Source organism: Phalangium opilio, unplaced genomic scaffold (assembly GCF_054372755.1).
Source record: "Phalangium opilio isolate 3A_F unplaced genomic scaffold, DU_Popi_V2 ptg000077l_1, whole genome shotgun sequence".
NCBI classification, from domain to species: Eukaryota; Metazoa; Arthropoda; class Arachnida; order Opiliones; family Phalangiidae; genus Phalangium; species Phalangium opilio.
This window is the reverse complement of record NW_028324185.1, coordinates 8618343-8637560: the sequence shown is the minus strand read 5'-3', so window position 1 is coordinate 8637560 and position 19218 is coordinate 8618343. Positions and strand designations below refer to the sequence as shown.

Genomic DNA, 19218 nt, shown 5'->3' with positions numbered 1-19218 from the left:
TCTAGTCCCTCTAAATTAATTGAAAAAATTACATATCTACGCTTTTTCAAGAACAATTACATTTCCCGAAAACATTTTATCATGAAATTAATTATTTTGAAGGGAGTACTAGAGCTCGGAATTTGTATAACTTTTGTTGCTTAGGTACGATCTCTTGAATATCAATCAGATCTATCCATTCAAATAATTTAAGCCTATCTATATTTTCCAAAAACCTTATTCGAAACCAAAACCATAAATGTGTAATTTTATCCGTTCACGATTTCGTAGCGTAATTTTGGATTCGTAAAGGAGTAGACATAATCTTTTGCGTACGTTTTAAGAGCATTAATTAACAGATAAAATAATTAAATAATAATTTTTAACGTCAATTAAATACGTTTCTTTATTTACAAATAATATTGTTACCGGATAGTTTAATCTGCAATTAAAGTAGGTGTATATAATTTGATAAAAAACCAGCAACCTTATCTAATCCGATTTTGCAATACTATTTTTTATTCAGAGTTAAGTTAATGCTTTGTAGTTATCCATTTTTAACCGTTTCTTAATCCGTTATCTGCAAGCTGATGCATTAACACGGATTTTCAACTGTCAGTTTATAATGATCTGGCGGGTCACTCGGGTGGTCGTGAACGGTGGTACTAGTGTTTCGGAATGTTAGTGTATGTAGACCTTGGTTAATGGCTACAGGTTGTTCTTCAGAACTCAGTTTACCTGAATCGTCGCAACCTGACGTTGCACAAACGTGAAGTGACTGTTGGCGGCATTTCAACATCTCATATCGAGAGTCTTACCATGGCAAAACAATTTGCAAAATGACTGCACTGTGATAAATAAGTACCAACGTCTTATTTGTTGTATATTATGTGCAAAATTAGTAACTATTTCTTACAAAAGTGCGTCGTATACCCAAGGATCCAAGACCAACATAAGGACAGGGAACTTGAAATACCACGTTGAGAAGAAACATCCCAAATATAATACTGATCGCGATTATCAATGGTGAATTGCAATAGCTAATACCTATAGATGAATAGAAATCATACTTTTATAAACAGGAGAAGTCCATATCCAGTGCATAAACAGGTTTAAAAACGTCAGACTTCAAATATGGCAATTCTTTCAACAGCCCGCATATTATCTTCACCTGTTTTTCCGTTTCCGTGGTATTCGTTTTGAGGGTTGTTTTGTTTGTACCCAACCGCATTTCTGCAAAAGCGCCTTCAATGTCGCTGTTTATCAGGATCTCATATCTCTTATCATGCTTCTTGAGCTAATTTTAACGTGTGTTCTTTCCCTAGTAGCATTTTCTATCCGTTTTGTAGTCGGATTATTGTCGGTACAGGCGGTTAGTTGTCCGAATCGGTTAGACGTCGGTAAACGTCTTCAAACCACCTTAAGTCGGATACACGACTCAAAACACGACGTGGAATGCACCTTGCCTACTAAATTGCTCGGACATGAAGTATTGTAGACCGACAGTCTGATAATTATTTCGGGCCGATTGATCAGGTTTGGTGTTGGGCCAACTAGTTTTCTACTGGGTTCGGTCAAACTGAGAGCAAAATGTCCTAGAACCTGCCGCCTACAATATTTAATTACAAATATACGGGCACCCAAACATAGGCCCCTAAAGCAAGGAAAACGTTTCAAACTTGCAGTAATACGTACTAGCCTGCCCATCTTGTTTAGAAGAGATAGAAGTCTTTGAAAGATGTTAAAACACTGCAACACTTTCATTTAGCTTCATTTTACCTACTCAAGTACACTGCAATCCATTTATTTCTACAAGATAAAGATTCAATAACATTGTAGCGAGTTGGGAAAAACGTGACGCTTCTCTTAATAGCTACTAGCAAAGGCGCGGTTATAACAAAGACTAGTTAGCAGTGGCCCGCTGTAGCGCAAAAGGTAATATCGAAGTGCTGTATTTCTTCTAAATCAGAAGGCCAGGATGATGTCTTGTTTCACGTGTGGGACTATTTCCCTATTTTAAGGGTCATTGTTTAAGAGGCCCATATCAGTGTTGTTCTTAGCAATTTTGGGAATGTACTTTTCTCAACTCTAAAACGTACTTTTCCAGAAAAAAGGGGGGAAAACGTACTTTTAACTTTCACCCCCCTCCGAAACGCTTAGCGCGCCATCTAAGATACAAAATATCTTAAATATAATTATAAGATTATTTTTTTATATTAATTTATGGAATACTATTTATTTTATTCTAATTGTTTTATCGATCCATTTTAATTAAAACCAAGTAATTAAAACTAAATAGACCACGGGAACATCAAGAGTCTCAAGCGTTAAAGTGTTAGTGCCACGTTTTTTGAAAAGTGGCTAATTTTCGTTTTAAAACATCAATTGGGTTATAATAACAGTAGATCCAAGGTAAAAAGTCTTATAGAAATTGATTCATTTTGTAATATGAAAAAGAAAATTGATATTTCACATACCTCATTTAAACGGAATTATAAATATACCCCTGGTGACGTCATAAGAGGTTGACCAGCGCGAGACAGATTTCATTACGAGAGCTAAGCCTAGTTTTTAAACATCGCGCGCGCGTCAAATTCGGTCACTTTGAAAGCGCCACCAATCAATAAAAAAATAGGACTTGCGGAGTCGCGCGTGCCGCTGGCTCACGCGCGCTCGAATCGTGACGTCAACAGGGGTATATGGAGTATTCAACTGTCAAAATAGTTTGAAAAAATTCTGCGAGTAGGTTCCGAAAGCCCTGGTTTTAATAATATTTGAAAAATTATAATGCATTATATAAATAGATATTCTGAATAAGAAAGATTTGATCTTTCAGATGGGAATAAAACCTTTTAGTTTTAAAAATAGCGATTTTTGGTGACTCTAACACTTTAAGGAATGCTTAACCTCTCTACTCCGATAGCAGTAACACGTTTAGTCGTTTCCCCCGGACCCCCACTCAAGTTTAGCGCCACTCTGGAAAAAAAAATTCCAGGGAAAGGGTTCAAAGGGTACAAAAGAACGATGAGTGATTGGCTCATTTTTCCTTTTGGCTTTTTTGCCATGCGTAGAGACTTATTTTTTTTAAAAAAAGGAAGTGAGTTGAAAAATAAAACAAGGTGTCCGCCAGATTAAGTTCGTCCAAAAAAAGAATCAACTTTTTTAAATACTAAGATATTAATTTCCTCGTCGTTATTCAAAAAAGTGCAAAATCGTCCCCCAAAAAAATTAAAAATTACTTCCCATTCTAGAAATTCCAAAAAGTACTAAATAACCTACCAAAAATACAAAATGTATTTTTCGTACTCGAAATTTGAAAATGTACTAAAAAAGTACATTTGTACTACCAAGAACAACACTGGCCCATATATCCGTAACTAAATAGTGTAGACCCCTTATTTTTTTTTACACGTCCCACTTAGTTGTATCTAGAAAAATGTCCTTTAATTTATAGCAGACTAATCAGAAACAACATGTATAGGTCCCATTCATTAGAAACTAGACTATTCAACACTCTTAGTTCACACTACAGTAATATTATGTTTTACAGTGGACAATGCCTCTGATAACAAAAGGTTTAGGAAGAAGCTTGACCAGATAAGGCCACAAATAGGACTTAGATTCTGAACTGGAAATGGAATTAGTTGCCTTGCTCACATGACCACCCTAAATCCCAGCCTTCTTGCAATAGTGTAGAGAAATGTGGTCCTGAAGGCATTGTGATTTCAAACTTGGAATCAAGCATTGGCAATACTGTAGCTAAAGTAAAATGCAACTATAATCTTCTCGGTGTCTACTCTGTACCAATAGAATTGGTTTTTTTGACATTTGACCATAGTGACGTGCACATGAGTTGAGCTTTAGGTTTCTTTGTTTCTTTGATTTACCAATGTAGTGGGCTATTAGCATATTCAGGGGTAAATAACGAAAGGAGTTAGAGACGCTAGCTTCCGTAGTGTAGAATACAGTGGGACCTTGAAACGTCATAGAATTTGTAACTAACGTAGTGCCATCTTTGGAACTGTATTGTAAATAAGACCAGAACCTTAAAAGTTTTGCCTTAAAATCTCGCACCGCAAGGTATTCTGGGTAAAGTAAAATGGCGGGTGTCGATGTTGTGAAGTTGTCTCGTAAATCAACCCAATATAGTTATTATATTCAATCGCGAGTAAACAGCGATTTAAAGAAGAAAGGTAAGTCAACAATTTGCAATTTGAAGCCGGGGAAATCCTCAAAATGTGTTCAAACTTGTTTTGCCGTAAGTGCGCGGTTACAGAGTCGGCCCAGTGAGCTAAGGCTTAGTGATTTTTCCGAGTCAGTGCCAGTGGGAACTGTGGGATCAGGATCATCGACTGTATCTGTGACTAAAGAAATTAAAACAACTAAAACTGTATTGAAGGATGCAAAAACGACTTTAATTCCATTTCATTATCGAAAAAGGAATTTACCAACTTTAAGATTGCATGTTTCTAATTCAAGTGCACCTTAATGAATAAACTTTACTCTAAGCCTAATTGTCACTTAGTCGTAAGCAGACGAACACTAGCAGACGAAAACTAGCAGACAGGAGGAAATCGATATCCCAGCATGACTTTCGAAACTTTGCTGCCACGCTATTGGTTGGAAAATATCATACTTATTTTGAATTATAGACGGCGCGACCGAGGCGTTTTCTCTTTTCTGTGTCTACGTTTGAAAGTCCCACTGTATTCTACACTACGGAAGCTAGCGTCTCTAACTCCTTTCGTTATTTACCCCTGGCATATTATATTCTCTGTCAGTTGCTTAAGTGCTATGTACCCCCATCTACCTAGCATATTAGGAGACTAACCTTTATCTCCGCGAATCGATTGCAGAAGAACATAACCTCTTAAAGTTCGGTTATTCAAGTTATTCTAGGTTGTAGTCTTTAGTTTGAAAAGTTGAGCTAGTTCTGGGATTAAATTACTTAAAGATTACATATAGAGGCATAATGTACTCAGTCTCTCTTTAATATATTTGTTATACACGTCTTAAACGGTGCCGGCTGGCCTGCATTGGGGCACGGGGCCATGAGATCGACCCTGGATAAGCTTCCTCTTCATCTCTTCGTTGAGGAGGAGGCTGTCATGGGTGAGTACAGGCTCTACAAAAATCGCTGTTGCGGGTACCCAGACTTTGGGATCACAGCCATACCAAGCTCTTTTGGAAGCATGCCGCACTTGAGCCGTCGCTGACGATGCGCTCTGACAAAACCGTTACCAGTTTTGATTTTACAAAGCCAATCAGCACCCACTTTCCCCAGTCAGTCCGAGTGGACTAACCTGATGCCTCTTGGTACCGGGGTTCTAAGGCTGATTCCGGCGCTGGTGCCGGTTACTACCACAAAGGTCGGTTTTTCTGAGAGTCTGGACACCTATGCAAGTGTGTTCCAGACGGGGAAGGCCTCGATCTGTTATTGCGCGGACTATTGCGTCAATAAAGGTTATACCGGACGGACTGTAAGAATTTATTCTGACAGTTAGGCCTCCTTGGAAGCGCTGAACCAGTGTCAGATAACTTCTCAACTGGTGCACAGTTGCCTTGATCTGCTTGCGCGACTGCCAGCCCGCAAAAGGGTTCAGGTGTTCTGGGTGCCGGTCACAGCGGTTATCATGGCCATGAGCAAGCTTATAGGTTTGGTAAAAAGGGGGCGGAGGCATACTATGATTGCAGTGAAACGTCGACAATGGATATTCACGGAGCTTTCGCTGGCCTTGACGACTTGTATAGCGTCCATCCGAAAGATCTCGAAGGATAATCAAAGGCTCAGTGCTTCTCAAGTACTACAAGCATGAACATCCTTTTCCTCACACCGACAAACTCGAATGGTGGAAGGTATAGACCTGGTTAAGGTTAGTATTGTCGTGGAATAATATCATAACAAGCTGTACCATTACGGGTCAATAATTAAGTTTACCCAACGGTTAGCAAAATGGCAAGCGAATTTTTTTCACTAAAGGGTCGTCAGTTGCTTTTGAGGGACATTTTTCTGGAAGCGTTTTACTATGACACCAGACAGGATTTTATATTTCACTTGTATTTAATAGTGGTGGAAACGGAGTATTTTTGTTAATACATTACTAATGTGAACAACCAATGTTTTTTTGAAATAAATATGTATAAATTCACTGGATGTTTGCGCAATTACATTGTTAATTAGCAATGAAGAGCAACCAGAAAAGGAACTAACGAGGCATTGTCTGCACAATTGTGACTTCGAGGGACATGTACAAGTATCTTATGATGACTTTTAAGTACGTCTGTAATTGAGAATAGTACTTTACTCGTCCTTTATAACTTCAGATTCTAGCCAAGAACAAGGACACAAAGTTCAAATATCATAAAATTATGACTGTACTGTATACTTATTTTAACATAAGATGTTGAAACCAGGTTCATAATTGATTAATAGGCAATCGGTCTTATCTCAATTATATTAATGCTTTGCAGTGTTTTAGTTTAAACGAACGTTATACATTTACTAGTTTTTGATGTACAGTTAAGAAAACTTACCACGTTACGTAATATGTAAGCTTATCTATACATAATGTAACTTACTCAACGTTTATCCGAATGGATACAGTTGATTGATATGGGCTTGCAAACAATACATCTTTCAACCTACAACCGAATAGGCCAACCTATAAAATAGAAGCTACTATATTTTAAATCTGGGTAAATTAACCGCGAATAATTTGTAGACATAAACGTGAATAACAAACGATAATGGATATCCGATTCCGAGCTCTAGGGAGTACGTGTTGAGGGATCAGTATTGAATATTTGAAATGTTCTACTGGATGTCTAAAAAGAGCAAGCGAACTTTGGCATAACTCGAAAGGAAAATGTAAATATTTAATTGATGCCAAACCAGGGTGTTGCGCGAATTTATACATTAAATTTCGTATATCGAAATGCTACATTTCTATTGTCGCCTCTATGAAGGTAAAGTTGCACTTGAACTTCCATTTCCATACTTTAGAATTTCTTGGTCATAATTCAGTCTTCATTTGAAACGTCACCCCCCTACTTTACACCGGTTACGTATTACGCGTAATCATTTTAGCAAGCGTAAAGATCATTTCGGAAAACACAGGGGCGAGGCCACCATTGGGGTGTATTCTCCCTCGCACCAAGGGTCATCGCCAGACGGTGCCAAAGTTCACTACGGGCAGGAGGCTAGTCAACTAGCACTGCCTATAGCGGTGCTTCTAAGCGAGCGAGAAAATGAAAGAGAGAAAACACCCCAATGGCGGGATCACACTTGTGTTTTAGTTACTCTGTATGTAATTTCCAAACTCACTTACAAATGTACTGTACACCGATTACACTGAGTGATCGGTCGTTCGGGCGCTAGCGAGTGTCAAGCCATAACCATAACCATTCATGTACACGAATGTTTTATAGTGTTAGGTTAATAAGGTTGGCGGGCAAGTCCGGAGTGTCATGTACCGTTTACTAATGTGAAAAGGTTTCGATCTATATGGTAATATAATATAGTGTGTTGCGACGGCTCAGATGACCCATACACTGGAACCACTGGTGATTATAAAATGCAATATATTGGGAAAATAGAGGAAGGGAGGGGGTGTCGGAGTTAAATGTGACCTTCTTGGCAAAACTAGTAATGAATGATGTGTTTAACCATATTATCTCCGCGGGAAATGTATATAACAAGTCATTGGTACTGAGAAGTATTTCTGTTTATGTGATCTTTACCCTTAACCACGCAGGATAAACTTTGTTGCTTTGTCTTAAGTAGACGACATTCACTGTAAACGACAGTCTTATCAACAACTTAAAACAGATTTAAACTTCTTTTGGTGCAAACTTGAAAATTTGTCAAGCCAGCAACAATTAAAACTATGTTGGTCAAGGTGCTTACAAGTTAGTTAGCATCGACACGAAATCCCTTTAAAATAATTAATTTCATGATAAAATGTTTTCGGAAAATGTAATTGTTCTTGAAAAAGCGTAGATATGTAATTTTTTCAATTAATTTAGAGGGACTAGATCGATTAACAGTAAAATCAGTTGATTGAATTAAATATTGATTAAGGATTGAGTGGATAAAAATAACTAGAAAAAAATTTCAATATCTGAAACTTCAGTCAATTGATAAACCTCAAACATATCGTTTGTTTTTTCGGCCTTGGTCCAAACCAAGACGGTTTTTTATAATATCTGTCACTTCAGTCTTAATGTAATTAAATTTTGAATAATCATGTTTGCTTCACCGTCATACATTTGCACTCTAAAATATAACTGTGCATTCAAACACCATATATGCTGTTTTTTCCGGTGCCAAAAAAGACATCATTTAGGGTGTACTTTAACCCCATTTTTATGATCAATTCACGCCATTTGCTAATATTATTTGCAAGTATTAAGGAAATATTAGGCATTTATGCACCACTTACAGTGGTTTTTAACATCTTTGTTAGGCAATCTGTTGAACTTCTATATTACTTAGTTTAATGGTGTTAAAAGTATGGAAAAAGTACGCTACCTCTGTCACATTATTAAACCAAGTGAAGTGAAATAGTTGTTAAATATTTATTTTTTCCATATTTAGCACCACGTTTATGGTGTAAAACAAACCGGTCAATACACCATTTCAAGTCCCTGTTTACCCATTTAAAGACCCTATTTACCCCTTTTTTAAGGCCCTATTGACCCATTTCAAGTTAATTGTACTATGGTAATTAACCGCTTGCCTGCCTTACGACCGAATTCCAATTCGGCTGAAAACTACCGCAATTTGGCGGTTTTGGATTTGGTCTAATGGGACAAACATCTTGGCTTAAATTAAAATTCTATCTACGCCCGTTAACATCTGATTAACTTCAGTGGTTATGTAAAATGAGCAATAATCCCATCTATTTTGTAAACCATTAAGCAAAATTTATAGTTTAGAAGAATGAAATATTTTTAAATCGCAGAAATGCACCGTTATAAAGCGATTCTCTTATTTTAATTTTTAAGTCAAATTACGTAACACTGTAACGAACTTAAACGAAGTTTGAACATAGAATGAGTTCCCAAAAATAATTTTCTAACGTAATATAGTGCCAATGAAAAACCACATATTATTAAAAGCAAATATCTTTATTTTTAAACGCTGTCAACGATAAAACGTTTGTTATTATTGAACTTTTTTTATTAAATTTATAACATTATGTCTACTATTAAGAGGTACAATGCTTGAAATTTGTGTCTCAATGACAAGTAACCTAACTAACATATGCCTTACCTAACCCGACCTATAAAACAAGCAATATTTTCAACGTTTTTTGTTGAGGGACCTTGAAAAATAAACGATTTTTTGTAAAAGGCCCGAGTTGATTAGTAATGACCTAATATTAATCTCGGTTTGTAAAATAAAAATAAAATTCTTATGCCATGAAATATTTTCCAATAAGCATGTATTTTTAAAAAATTGTGCATACAGACCTCAGAAAGGTTTTTAAGTTATGTTTTAAAAACTAAAACATGCTCATTATTAAAACCAATCTGACTCCATTACTTGTTGCCCAAAAGAGTTAATTTGGATAATTTTAACGGCATTAACATTTTTACTTAAAATCGTGTTCAGTCAGGATTGATATAATAAGAGAGCCTTCAACGTGTACAAACACAATAGGAAAGGAAGTGAAGTCCCACTGAAAAAGACTAAAAATATTCCTGTAAATCAGGCGCATGGTCCTGAAATGGGGTGAACAGGGGTTTGATATGAGATTAATAGGGGTTTTAAATTGGGACATGAAATCGGGGTAAATACGGACTTGAAATGGGGGTAAATACGAACTTGAAATGGGGGTAAATACGAATTTGAAATGGGGGTAAATACGGACTTGAAATGGGTCTAAATACGGACTTGAAATGGGTCTAAATATGGACTTGAAATGGGTCTAAATACGGACTTGAAATGGGTCTAAATACGGACTTGAAATGGGTCTAAATACGGACTTGAAATGGGTCTAAATATGGACTTGAAATGGGTCTAAATATGGACTTGAAATGGGTCTAGATATGGACTTGAAATGGGTCTAAATATGAACTTGTAATGGGTCTAAATATGAACTTGTAATGGGTCTAAATATGAACTTGTAATGGGTCTAAATATGAACTTGTAATGGGTCTAAATATGAACTTGTAATGGGTCTAAATATGAACTTGTAATGGGTCTAAATATGAACTTGTAATGGGTCTAAATATGGACTTGAAATGGGTCTAAATATGGACTTGAAATGGGTCTAAATATGGACTTGAAATGGGTCTAAATATGGACTTGAAATGGGTCTAGATATGGACTTGAAATGGGTCTAAATATGAACTTGTAATGGGTCTAAATATGAACTTGTAATGGGTCTAAATATGAACTTGTAATGGGTCTAAATATGAACTTGTAATGGGTCTAAATATGAACTTGTAATGGGTCTAAATATGAACTTGTAATGGGTCTAAATATGGACTTGAAATGGGTCTAAATATGGACTTGAAATGGGTCTAGATATGGACTTGAAATGGGTCTAAATATGGACTTGAAATGGGTCTAAATATGGACTTAAGTGCTCATTTAATTGTAAAGATTAAATAGGACAATTGATACTGGGTGAAAGATAAGGGTAGTTTTAATTTTAATTAAATAAGGTGTCCATGAATTTAACAAATAAATCGTGTTTTGACTTTTGAGTTAATTTCACCTTAATTTTACTTACGTTTAAAGGTTTATCTCGATTAAGTTTAGTTTAAAGGCTTATCTCGATTAAGTTTGGTTTAAAGGCTTATCTCGATTAAGTTTGGTTTAAAGGCTTATCTCGATTAAGTTTGGTTTAAAGGCTTATCTCGATTAAGTTTGGTTTAAAGGCTTATCTCGATTAAGTTTATTTTAAAGGCTTATCTCGATTAAGTTTATTTTAAAGGCTTATCTCGATTAAGTTTAGTTTAAAGGCTTATCTCGATTAAGTTTAGTTTAAAGGCTTATCTCGATTAAGTTTAGTTTAAAGGCTTATCTCGATTAAGTTTAGTTTAAAGGCTTATCTCGATTAAGTTTATTTTAAAGGCTTATCTCGATTAAGTTTATTTTAAAGGCTTATCTCGATTAAGTTTAGTTTAAAGGCTTATCTCGATTAAGTTTATTTTGAAGGCTTATCTCGATTAAGTTTAGTTTAAAGGCTTATCTCGATTAAGTTTATTTTAAAGGCTTATCTCGATTAAGTTTAGTTTGAAGGATTATCTCGATTAAGTTTAGTTTAAAGGCTTATCTCGATTAAGTTTATTTTAAAGGCTTATCTCGATTAAGTTTGATTTAAAGGCTTATCTCGATTAAGTTTATTTTAAAGGCTTATCTCGATTAAGTTTATTTTAAAGGCTTATCTCGATTAAGTTTAGTTTAAAGGCTTATCTCGATTAAGTTTATTTTAAAGGCTTATCTCGATTAAATTTATTTTAAAGGCTTATCTCGATTAAGTTTGATTTAAAGGCTTATCTCGATTAAGTTTATTTTAAAGGCTTATCTCGATTAAGTTTATTTTAAAGGCTTATCTCGATTAAGTTTGATTTAAAGGCTTATCTCGATTAAGTTTATTTTAAAGGCTTATCTCGATTAAGTTTATTTTAAAGGCTTATCTCGATTAAGTTTATTTTAAAGGCTTATCTCGATTAAGTTTAGTTTAAAGGCTTATCTCGATTAAGTTTAGTTTAAAGGCTTATCTCGATTAAGTTTATTTTAAAGGCTTATCTCGATTAAGTTTAGTTTAAAGGCTTATCTCGATTAAGTTTAGTTTAAAGGCTTATCTCGATTAAGTTTATTTTAAAGGCTTATCTCGATTAAGTTCAGTTTAAAGGCTTATCTCGATTAAGTTTAGTTTAAAGGCTTATCTCGATTAAGTTTATTTTAAAGGCTTATCTCGATTAAGTTTATTTTAAAGGCTTATATCGATTAAGTTTAGTTTAAAGGCTTATCTCGATTAAGTTTATTTTAAAGGCTTATCTCGATTAAGTTTAGTTCCAAGGTTTATCTCGATTAAGTTTAGTTCAAAGGTTTATCTCGATTAAGTTTAGTTCAAAGGTTTATCTCGATTAAGTTTATTTTAAAGGCTTATCTCGATTAAGTTTAGTTTAAAGGCTTATCTCGATTAAGTTCAGTTTAAAGGCTTATCTCGATTAAGTTTAGTTTAAAGGCTTATCTCGATTAAGTTTATTTTAAAGGCTTATCTCGATTAAGTTTATTTTAAAGGCTTATCTCGATTAAGTTTATTTTAAAGGCTTATCTCGATTAAGTTTAGTTTAAAGGCTTATCTCGATTAAGTTTAGTTTAAAGGCTTATCTCGATTAAGTTTAGTTTAAAGGCTTATCTCGATTAAGTTTAGTTTAAAGGCTTATCTCGATTCAGTTTAGTTTAAAGGCTTATCTCGACTAAGTTTAGTTTAAAGGCTTATCTCGATTAAGTTTAGTTTAAAGGCTTATCGCGATTAAGTTTAGTTTAAAGGCATATCTCGATTAAGTTTATTTTGAAGGCTTATCTCGATTAAGTTTAGTTTAAAGGCTTATCTCGATTAAGTTTATTTTAAAGGCTTATCTCGATTAAGTTTAGTTTGAAGGATTATCTCGATTAAGTTTAGTTTAAAGGCTTATCTCGATTAAGTTTATTTTAAAGGCTTATCTCGATTAAGTTTGATTTAATGGCTTATCTCGGTTAAGTTTATTTTAAAGGCTTATCTCGATTAAGTTTGATTTAATGGCTTATCTCGATTAAGTTTATTTTAAAGGCTTATCTCGATTAAGTTTATTTTTAAAGGCTTATCTCGATTAAGTTTAGTTTAAAGGCTTATCTCGATTAAGTTTAGTTTAAAGGCTTATCTCGATTAAGTTTAGTTTAAAGGCTTATCTCGATTAAGTTTAGTTTAAAGGCTTATCTCGATTAAGTTTAGTTCCAAGGTTTATCTCGATTAAGTTTAGTTCCAAGGTTTATCTCGATTAAGTTTAGTTCAAAGGTTTATCTCGATTAAGTAAAGTTCAAAGGTTTATCTCGATTAAGTTTAGTTCAAAGGTTTATCTCGATTAAGTTTAGTTCAAAGGCTTATCTCGATTAAGTTTAGTTTGAAGGATTATCTCGATTAAGTTTAGTTTAAAGGCTTATCTCGATTAAGTTTATTTTAAAGGCTTATCTCGATTAAGTTTGATTTAATGGCTTATCTCGATTAAGTTTATTTTAAAGGCTTATCTCGATTAAGTTTAGTTTAAAGGCTTATCTCGATTAAGTTTAGTTTAAAGGCTTATCTCGATTAAGTTTAGTTCCAAGGTTTATCTCGATTAAGATTAGTTCCAAGGTTTATCTCGATTAAGTTTAGTTCAAAGGTTTATCTCGATTAAGTTTAGTTCAAAGGTTTATCTCGATTAAGTTTAGTTCCAAGGTTTATCTCGATTAAGTTTAGTTCAAAGGTTTATCTCGATTAAGTTTAGTTCAAAGGTTTATCTCGATTAAGTTTAGTTCAAAGGTTTATCTCGATTAAGTTTAGTTTAAAGGCTTATCTCGATTAAGTTTAGTTTAAAGGCTTATCTCGATTAAGTTTAGTTTGAAGGATTATCTCGATTAAGTTTAGTTTAAAGGCTTATCTCGATTAAGTTTATTTTAAAGGCTTATCTCGATTAAGTTTGATTTAATGGCTTATCTCGATTAAGTTTATTTTAAAGGCTTATCTCGATTAAAATTAGTTTAAAGGCTTATCTCGATTAAGTTTAGTTTAAAGGCTTATCTCGATTAAGTTTAGTTCCAAGGTTTATCTCGATTAAGATTAGTTCCAAGGTTTATCTCGATTAAGTTTAGTTCCAAGGTTTATCTCGATTAAGTTTAGTTCAAAGGTTTATCTCGATTAAGTTTAGTTCAAAGGTTTATCTCGATTAAGTTTAGTTCAAAGGTTTATCTCGATTAAGTTTAGTTTAAAGGCTTATCTCGATTAATTGCCACCCCTTTTCGGGCTCATCTTTTTTTCTTTTTTCTTTTTTCTTTTTGTAGTAGCGTCTCCCAATCGGTGGTTGGAAATTTTATACCAAATTCAATTAACGCCCACAGGAGGCTCTTCGCGGGTATATTTTCGAAGGACGGAGTGTTTTTAAATTTACTATTTGGTGGGTGCTGTGACTCTAGAACTTCTAGAAACTGGACAAAGCATTCCACATCGAGGGTCTGTTTGTCAGAAGTAGTCTCAAACATCGCGCTTTTGAAACCAAAATATTGTTCATAAATTAGCATAAGGCAATGATATATTGAAGTGCACTTGAAAATTTAATGTCGACTTTGTTTACCCTATTTTAAAGATATTGCGAAGTTGTTATACATATATTTAAAAGATTATTATTTTACGCTAATCTATTATTTGTCCCAGCATATAATGTAGTTGAGATAAATTATATATCACTCTGATTTAGCCTAAATATATGTTTTGGATATTCTAAGCGAACGGACTCGAACATTCATTACGGTGTCACCCAGCTCTGTACCTCAGAAGAATAAACTTCGACCACCAACTTATTTAAAAGCGAAGAAAAGATTAACATTTGACAATATAACGATCCCTTTAATTTTGAAGAAACAACCTTATAATAAGACGTTATGGGAGGTCTATCGCAGCTCCAAAAAGAAGAAACCTTAAAGGACAGTTATCTCAATAGTAAACACAAAGCCGCCTTCACTGGATTAAACCTTTGTACCAAGCAGTACGACATCTTGACATTTCGAGAAACGAAGTTAAATCTTCCCTAGAATCTACAGACGTATACACATTACATAAAACTGCTATAAATAAATTCAAAAGACGTAAAATCCCTGTCTTTAATATATCGGATAGGGTCGAAGTTGATCTAGCTGATTTGGGGTCAATCGCCAAATACATCGATAACTACAGATACCTTATGGTAGGCATTGATTGCTTTTCCCGAAAAGCTTTTGTAGTACCCATGAAAAGAAAACACGCTGCCGAAGCTACGAAAGCTCTCGAAATAATCATCGAACAAAGCAAACCTAAAGCCATCTGGTCCGATTTAGGAAAAGAATTTATTAATTCAAGTACACAAAAACTTATAAAGAAAAACTAAATCAAATACGGTTCTATGACGTCAGAAAAATTCCACTGTCCTTTTGTAAAAAGATTAATCAAAACTTTGAAACATCGAATTTTCAAAATTTTGACTCATTTCAATTTTCATAGATATATAGATCATTTGACAGACCTAGTTAAAGGCTACAATGCCTCTTATCATTCCGTAATAAAAATGGCACCCGATAATGTTTCCCCATCTAACGTTCTGGGAGTATACACAAACATTTACAAGCTTGAATTGAGTAATAAGCTTTGTACTGGGAGTTACTCCTTTTCTTGTTGGCCTCCAATTTATTGGGAAATAAATATTATTAAGCCTACTAAAAAAGATGTCAAATTTCGTGTCGGTGATTTTGTAAGAATAAGCAAGCTTAAACCAGAATTTTCTAAAGGTTATGAGCCTAATTTCTCGACGGAAGTATTTGTCATTTCCTCTATTCTGAGTTTCAGAAAACCAGTGTTATATCGTCTGAAAGATTTGGACGACAAGCATATAAGCGGGTTGTTTTACTGTGATCAGCTCATTCGAACTGTGGAACCCAAACTGTTTAAGATAGACTCTATACTCAAGAAACGTAAGCGAAAAGAGAAATTAGAATATTTTGTATCGCATATCGGTTTACCTAAATCACAGAACTCTTGGGTGACAGCCGAAAATGTCGAGAAAATCTGAATTCTATTTAACGCTACCTAGCGACGCTGGTATGGATATCTACCCTAATAACCCTATGGGTAGTTACATCACTAAACTACCGGATCCTATTAATTTACAAGGACAATGGGAAATTTCGTTAGTAGAGATAACATATACAAACAGCTTCTACAATGTAATATACAAAACGAATAAGAGAAAAACACCTGAAGATTCATTGGATGAAGGTAACTTTAAAAAACCTAAAAACCCCAAGTCAGGTGACTTAACATACCAGGTTGAACGAAAAGATGGAAAACTGACCAGATACGAAAACTATCATCTACATAATATACCGGTCGGCCATTACAAATCACTAAACCACATTGTGGAACCATCAATACTTCCAAAGTTTGCGAAAAAACAGCTTCTTCATTTCATATTAATGATTTACTGACAATTAAGGACAAAAATATCGTAAGTTGTTAAATAGGTTTTGGAGAACACTTCCAGAGATGGAAATTGAAATTATAATTAATTCTACTCTGTCGTAGACGGTGAACATTGTTATGTTTGTAACATATAGATGGCGCCAGCCTCTCCATGTTTTGAAGCTCTGGCTTCTCTCTCTCTCTAGTAAGGAGAATAGCAAAAATGTCAGTCGCGCTCTAGCCTCCGTTAGGTACAGCCTAACGCTTTTCCCAAAGTAAATTAACAGTATTAATTATCAATGTAACTAAGCCCTAATAAACTCTGTCTTTAATTAAACAAAGAACCCAAAGTATAAGTTATTAATCCGGCTCTGATTAATACTCGATCGACTCATTGGAAGTATCAGCAAGAAAGATATAACAACTGGCGACGGAGATTCCGTACCGACCGCACCCTATCGCTACGCATCAAAATGGCGGCTGCTTTGTCTATGCTCGTCGAACCTTTCGGCTCCACTACATGTGATTGGCCCACCTATATGGAACGCGTGGAACTTCTTTTCATCGCTCACGATATTGCTGACGATAAAAAGGTGGCCACATTTTTGACTTTATTAGGCCCACGTACCTACACTTTGTTACGTAATCTCACGGCTCCAGCCGCGCCTTCAAGTAAGACTTTGGCCGAACTCAAAACAACTCTCGGCGATCATTTATTCGCTAAGCCTTTGCTTGTCGCGGAACGCTTTCGGTTTACTCGCTGCCGGAAATCGGCTTCCCAGCCCGTGTCCGCGTACGTCGCGGAACTGAAACAGTTGTCGGTTCGGTGTGACTTTGGCGCAAACCTAGACGATGTTTTACGGGATAAATTCGTTTCGGGTTTGGTCAACGAAGGTATATAGAAACGTCTCTTGTCAGAAAGTGCCCTTACCTTTCAGAAAGCCGTCGAGATCGCTGTCTCTCTGGAAATCGCAGCCAAAGACTCCGTCGAACTTCATGGTTCCGTTACGGGAAACACCGTAAACGCTCTTCGCGTCGGCGGTAACCGTTCTGCACACCGTCCGCCCAGCTCTACCGCCTCGCCCTCGCCCAGGCCTCAGTCCTCTCGTTTTGGAAGGGGTGATACAGGTAGACCTGCTTGTTCCCGTTGCGGGGGAAATGATCACTCGGAGGTCTCTTGCCGTTTTAAACGCGCCCAATGCAACAGATGCAAACGCCACGGTCATATTCAACGTGCTTGATCTCAGAATTCACCTCAGGACGCTAAGCGAAGAACGTCTCAACGTAAGAAAACCAATATTCATTCGCTCGATTCGGAAACCAACGACGTCATTTCCGAAAATGAAGACGACGATTCCTTTCGAGGACATTTGTACACAATAACTTCAGAAACTCATGGAGAAGACTCTCCCATCATGATAGATCTGCTGATTGATAAGAAACCCTTATTCATGGAACTGGATACAGGAGCCGCTGTTTCTGTACTTCCCAAAACTATCTACGATAAGATCTTTCAACATACTCCTTTGGAACCAACAAGAAAGAAACTCTCTACATATAGGAAAAAAATCAGTTAAACCACTAGGTGTCATCTCCGTTTCGGTTCATTATGGCTCCCAAGAGATAAAAGAATTACTCTACGTTCTAGAGGGGGATGGTATACCTCTATTCGGAAGAAGCTGGCTTAGTAAGCTCAAATTAGACTGGAAAAATTTGACCTTATCTCACAACCACGTCTCTTGTTTGTCTCTCAATGAACAACCGGACAAGCTAAAGGACATTCTGGAAAAACATAAGGAAGTCTTCAGTTCTTCCATCGGCAAATTGGCAACCTTCCAAGCCCACCTCCATCTTCGTGATGGTGCTACGCCCATATTCTGTAAAGCCCGAAATGTTGCTTACGCTCTTAGACCAAAGGTTGATCAGGAAATAGAACGCTTGGAAAACGAACAGATAATTACTCCAGCAGCCTTCAGTGACTGGGCTACTCCAGTGGTCCCTATCGTTAAGCCTAACGGCTCCATTCGCCTTTGCGGGGACTATAAAGTAACCGTCAATCCGTCTTTACAAATAGATCAACATCCAATGCCGCGAATAGAAGAAATGTTCGAAAAGTTAACACAAGGCACGAGATACACTGAAATAGACCTCAGTGAGGCCTTTATGCAAATCGCGGTGGATGAGGAAACAAGTAAACTGTTGACAATCAACACCTCCAAAGGTCTCTATAAGGTCAACCGATTGGCTTACGGGATAGCTTCATCTCCGGCGATTTTTCAGAAAGCTCTCGAACAAGTATTATCTGGCTTAGATGCTGTCAGCAACTTCCAGGATAATATTCTCATCACTGGCGAAACAGATGACGCGCACTTGGAAAACTTGGATAAAACCCTACAAAGGTTAGAAGATTTTGGCTTAAGAGCCCGGAAAGACAAATGCAAATTCTTTGTCGAATCCCTTGAATGTTTGGGACATACAATTGACTCTAAGGGTTTACACCCAAATGCCAAGAAAATAAACGCAATTCTCAATGCACCTATTCCAACGGACATTTCACAATTACGTTCTTTTCTCGGCTTAGTTAATTACTATGGCAAATTCATCCCAAACATCAGCATGAAACTGCATCCCTTACACAAACTATTGAATAAGAACGAACCGTGGAAATGGACCAAAGAATGTAACAATTCTTTCGAAGCGATTAAGACCGAACTAACTTCCGATCACGTCCTCGTAAATTATACACCTAAGTTACCTCTGATTCTGTCCTGCGACGCTTCACCTTATCGTATCGGCTGCGTTTTGCCTCATCTCTTGCCTGATGGCAATGAGCGCCCCATCGCTTACGCTTCGAGAACGATGACGAAAACAGAGCAAAACTACGAACAGGTTGAAAAAGAAGCTTTATCGATAATTTTCGGCATCAAGAAATTTCACGCATACCTCTACGGTCGACATTTCACACTCTACACGGACCAACGTCCTTTAACGAAAATCTTCGGGCACCATTCCGGTCTTCCGGTTTTGGCCGCGTCGAGACTACAACGTTGGG

General features: G+C 36.1%; 1 protein-coding gene and 2 long non-coding RNA genes across 3 annotated transcripts; 1 reads left to right on the top strand and 2 right to left on the bottom strand.

Annotated features, from left to right (window-relative positions):
* Positions 1-354: 354 nt before the first annotated feature.
* Positions 355-2010, bottom strand: LOC149657563 (uncharacterized). Its single transcript, XR_016369994.1, has 3 exons — positions 896-2010; positions 718-827; positions 355-644 (listed from the first exon to the last, which is right to left on the bottom strand). It is a non-coding gene; the product is annotated as an uncharacterized LOC149657563 (long non-coding RNA).
* Positions 2011-3427: 1417 nt separating this feature from the next.
* Positions 3428-4493, top strand: LOC149657562 (uncharacterized). The gene is made up of 2 exons (XR_016369993.1): positions 3428-4172; positions 4243-4493. It is a non-coding gene; the product is annotated as an uncharacterized LOC149657562 (long non-coding RNA).
* Positions 4494-16583: 12090 nt separating this feature from the next.
* Positions 16584-17702, bottom strand: LOC149657561 (uncharacterized). The gene is made up of 2 exons (XM_089844582.1): positions 17098-17702; positions 16584-17011 (listed from the first exon to the last, which is right to left on the bottom strand). Exons 1-2 carry the CDS (start codon positions 17390-17392, stop codon positions 16920-16922), a joined length of 387 nt encoding a protein of 128 aa, XP_089700708.1. The 5' UTR covers positions 17393-17702; the 3' UTR covers positions 16584-16919.
* Positions 17703-19218: the final 1516 nt, after the last annotated feature.

Excerpts from the sequence above, each read along its gene's own strand:
- LOC149657561 (XM_089844582.1), bottom strand. The coding sequence starts at position 17,392 with ATGACCGTGGCGTTTGCATCTGTTGCATTGGGCGCGTTTAAAACGGCA. Across the intron at positions 17,012-17,097 it reads TCTCGACGGCTTTCTGAAAG|GTTTGCGCCAAAGTCACACC; the intron begins GTAAGGGCACTT and ends AACATCGTCTAG.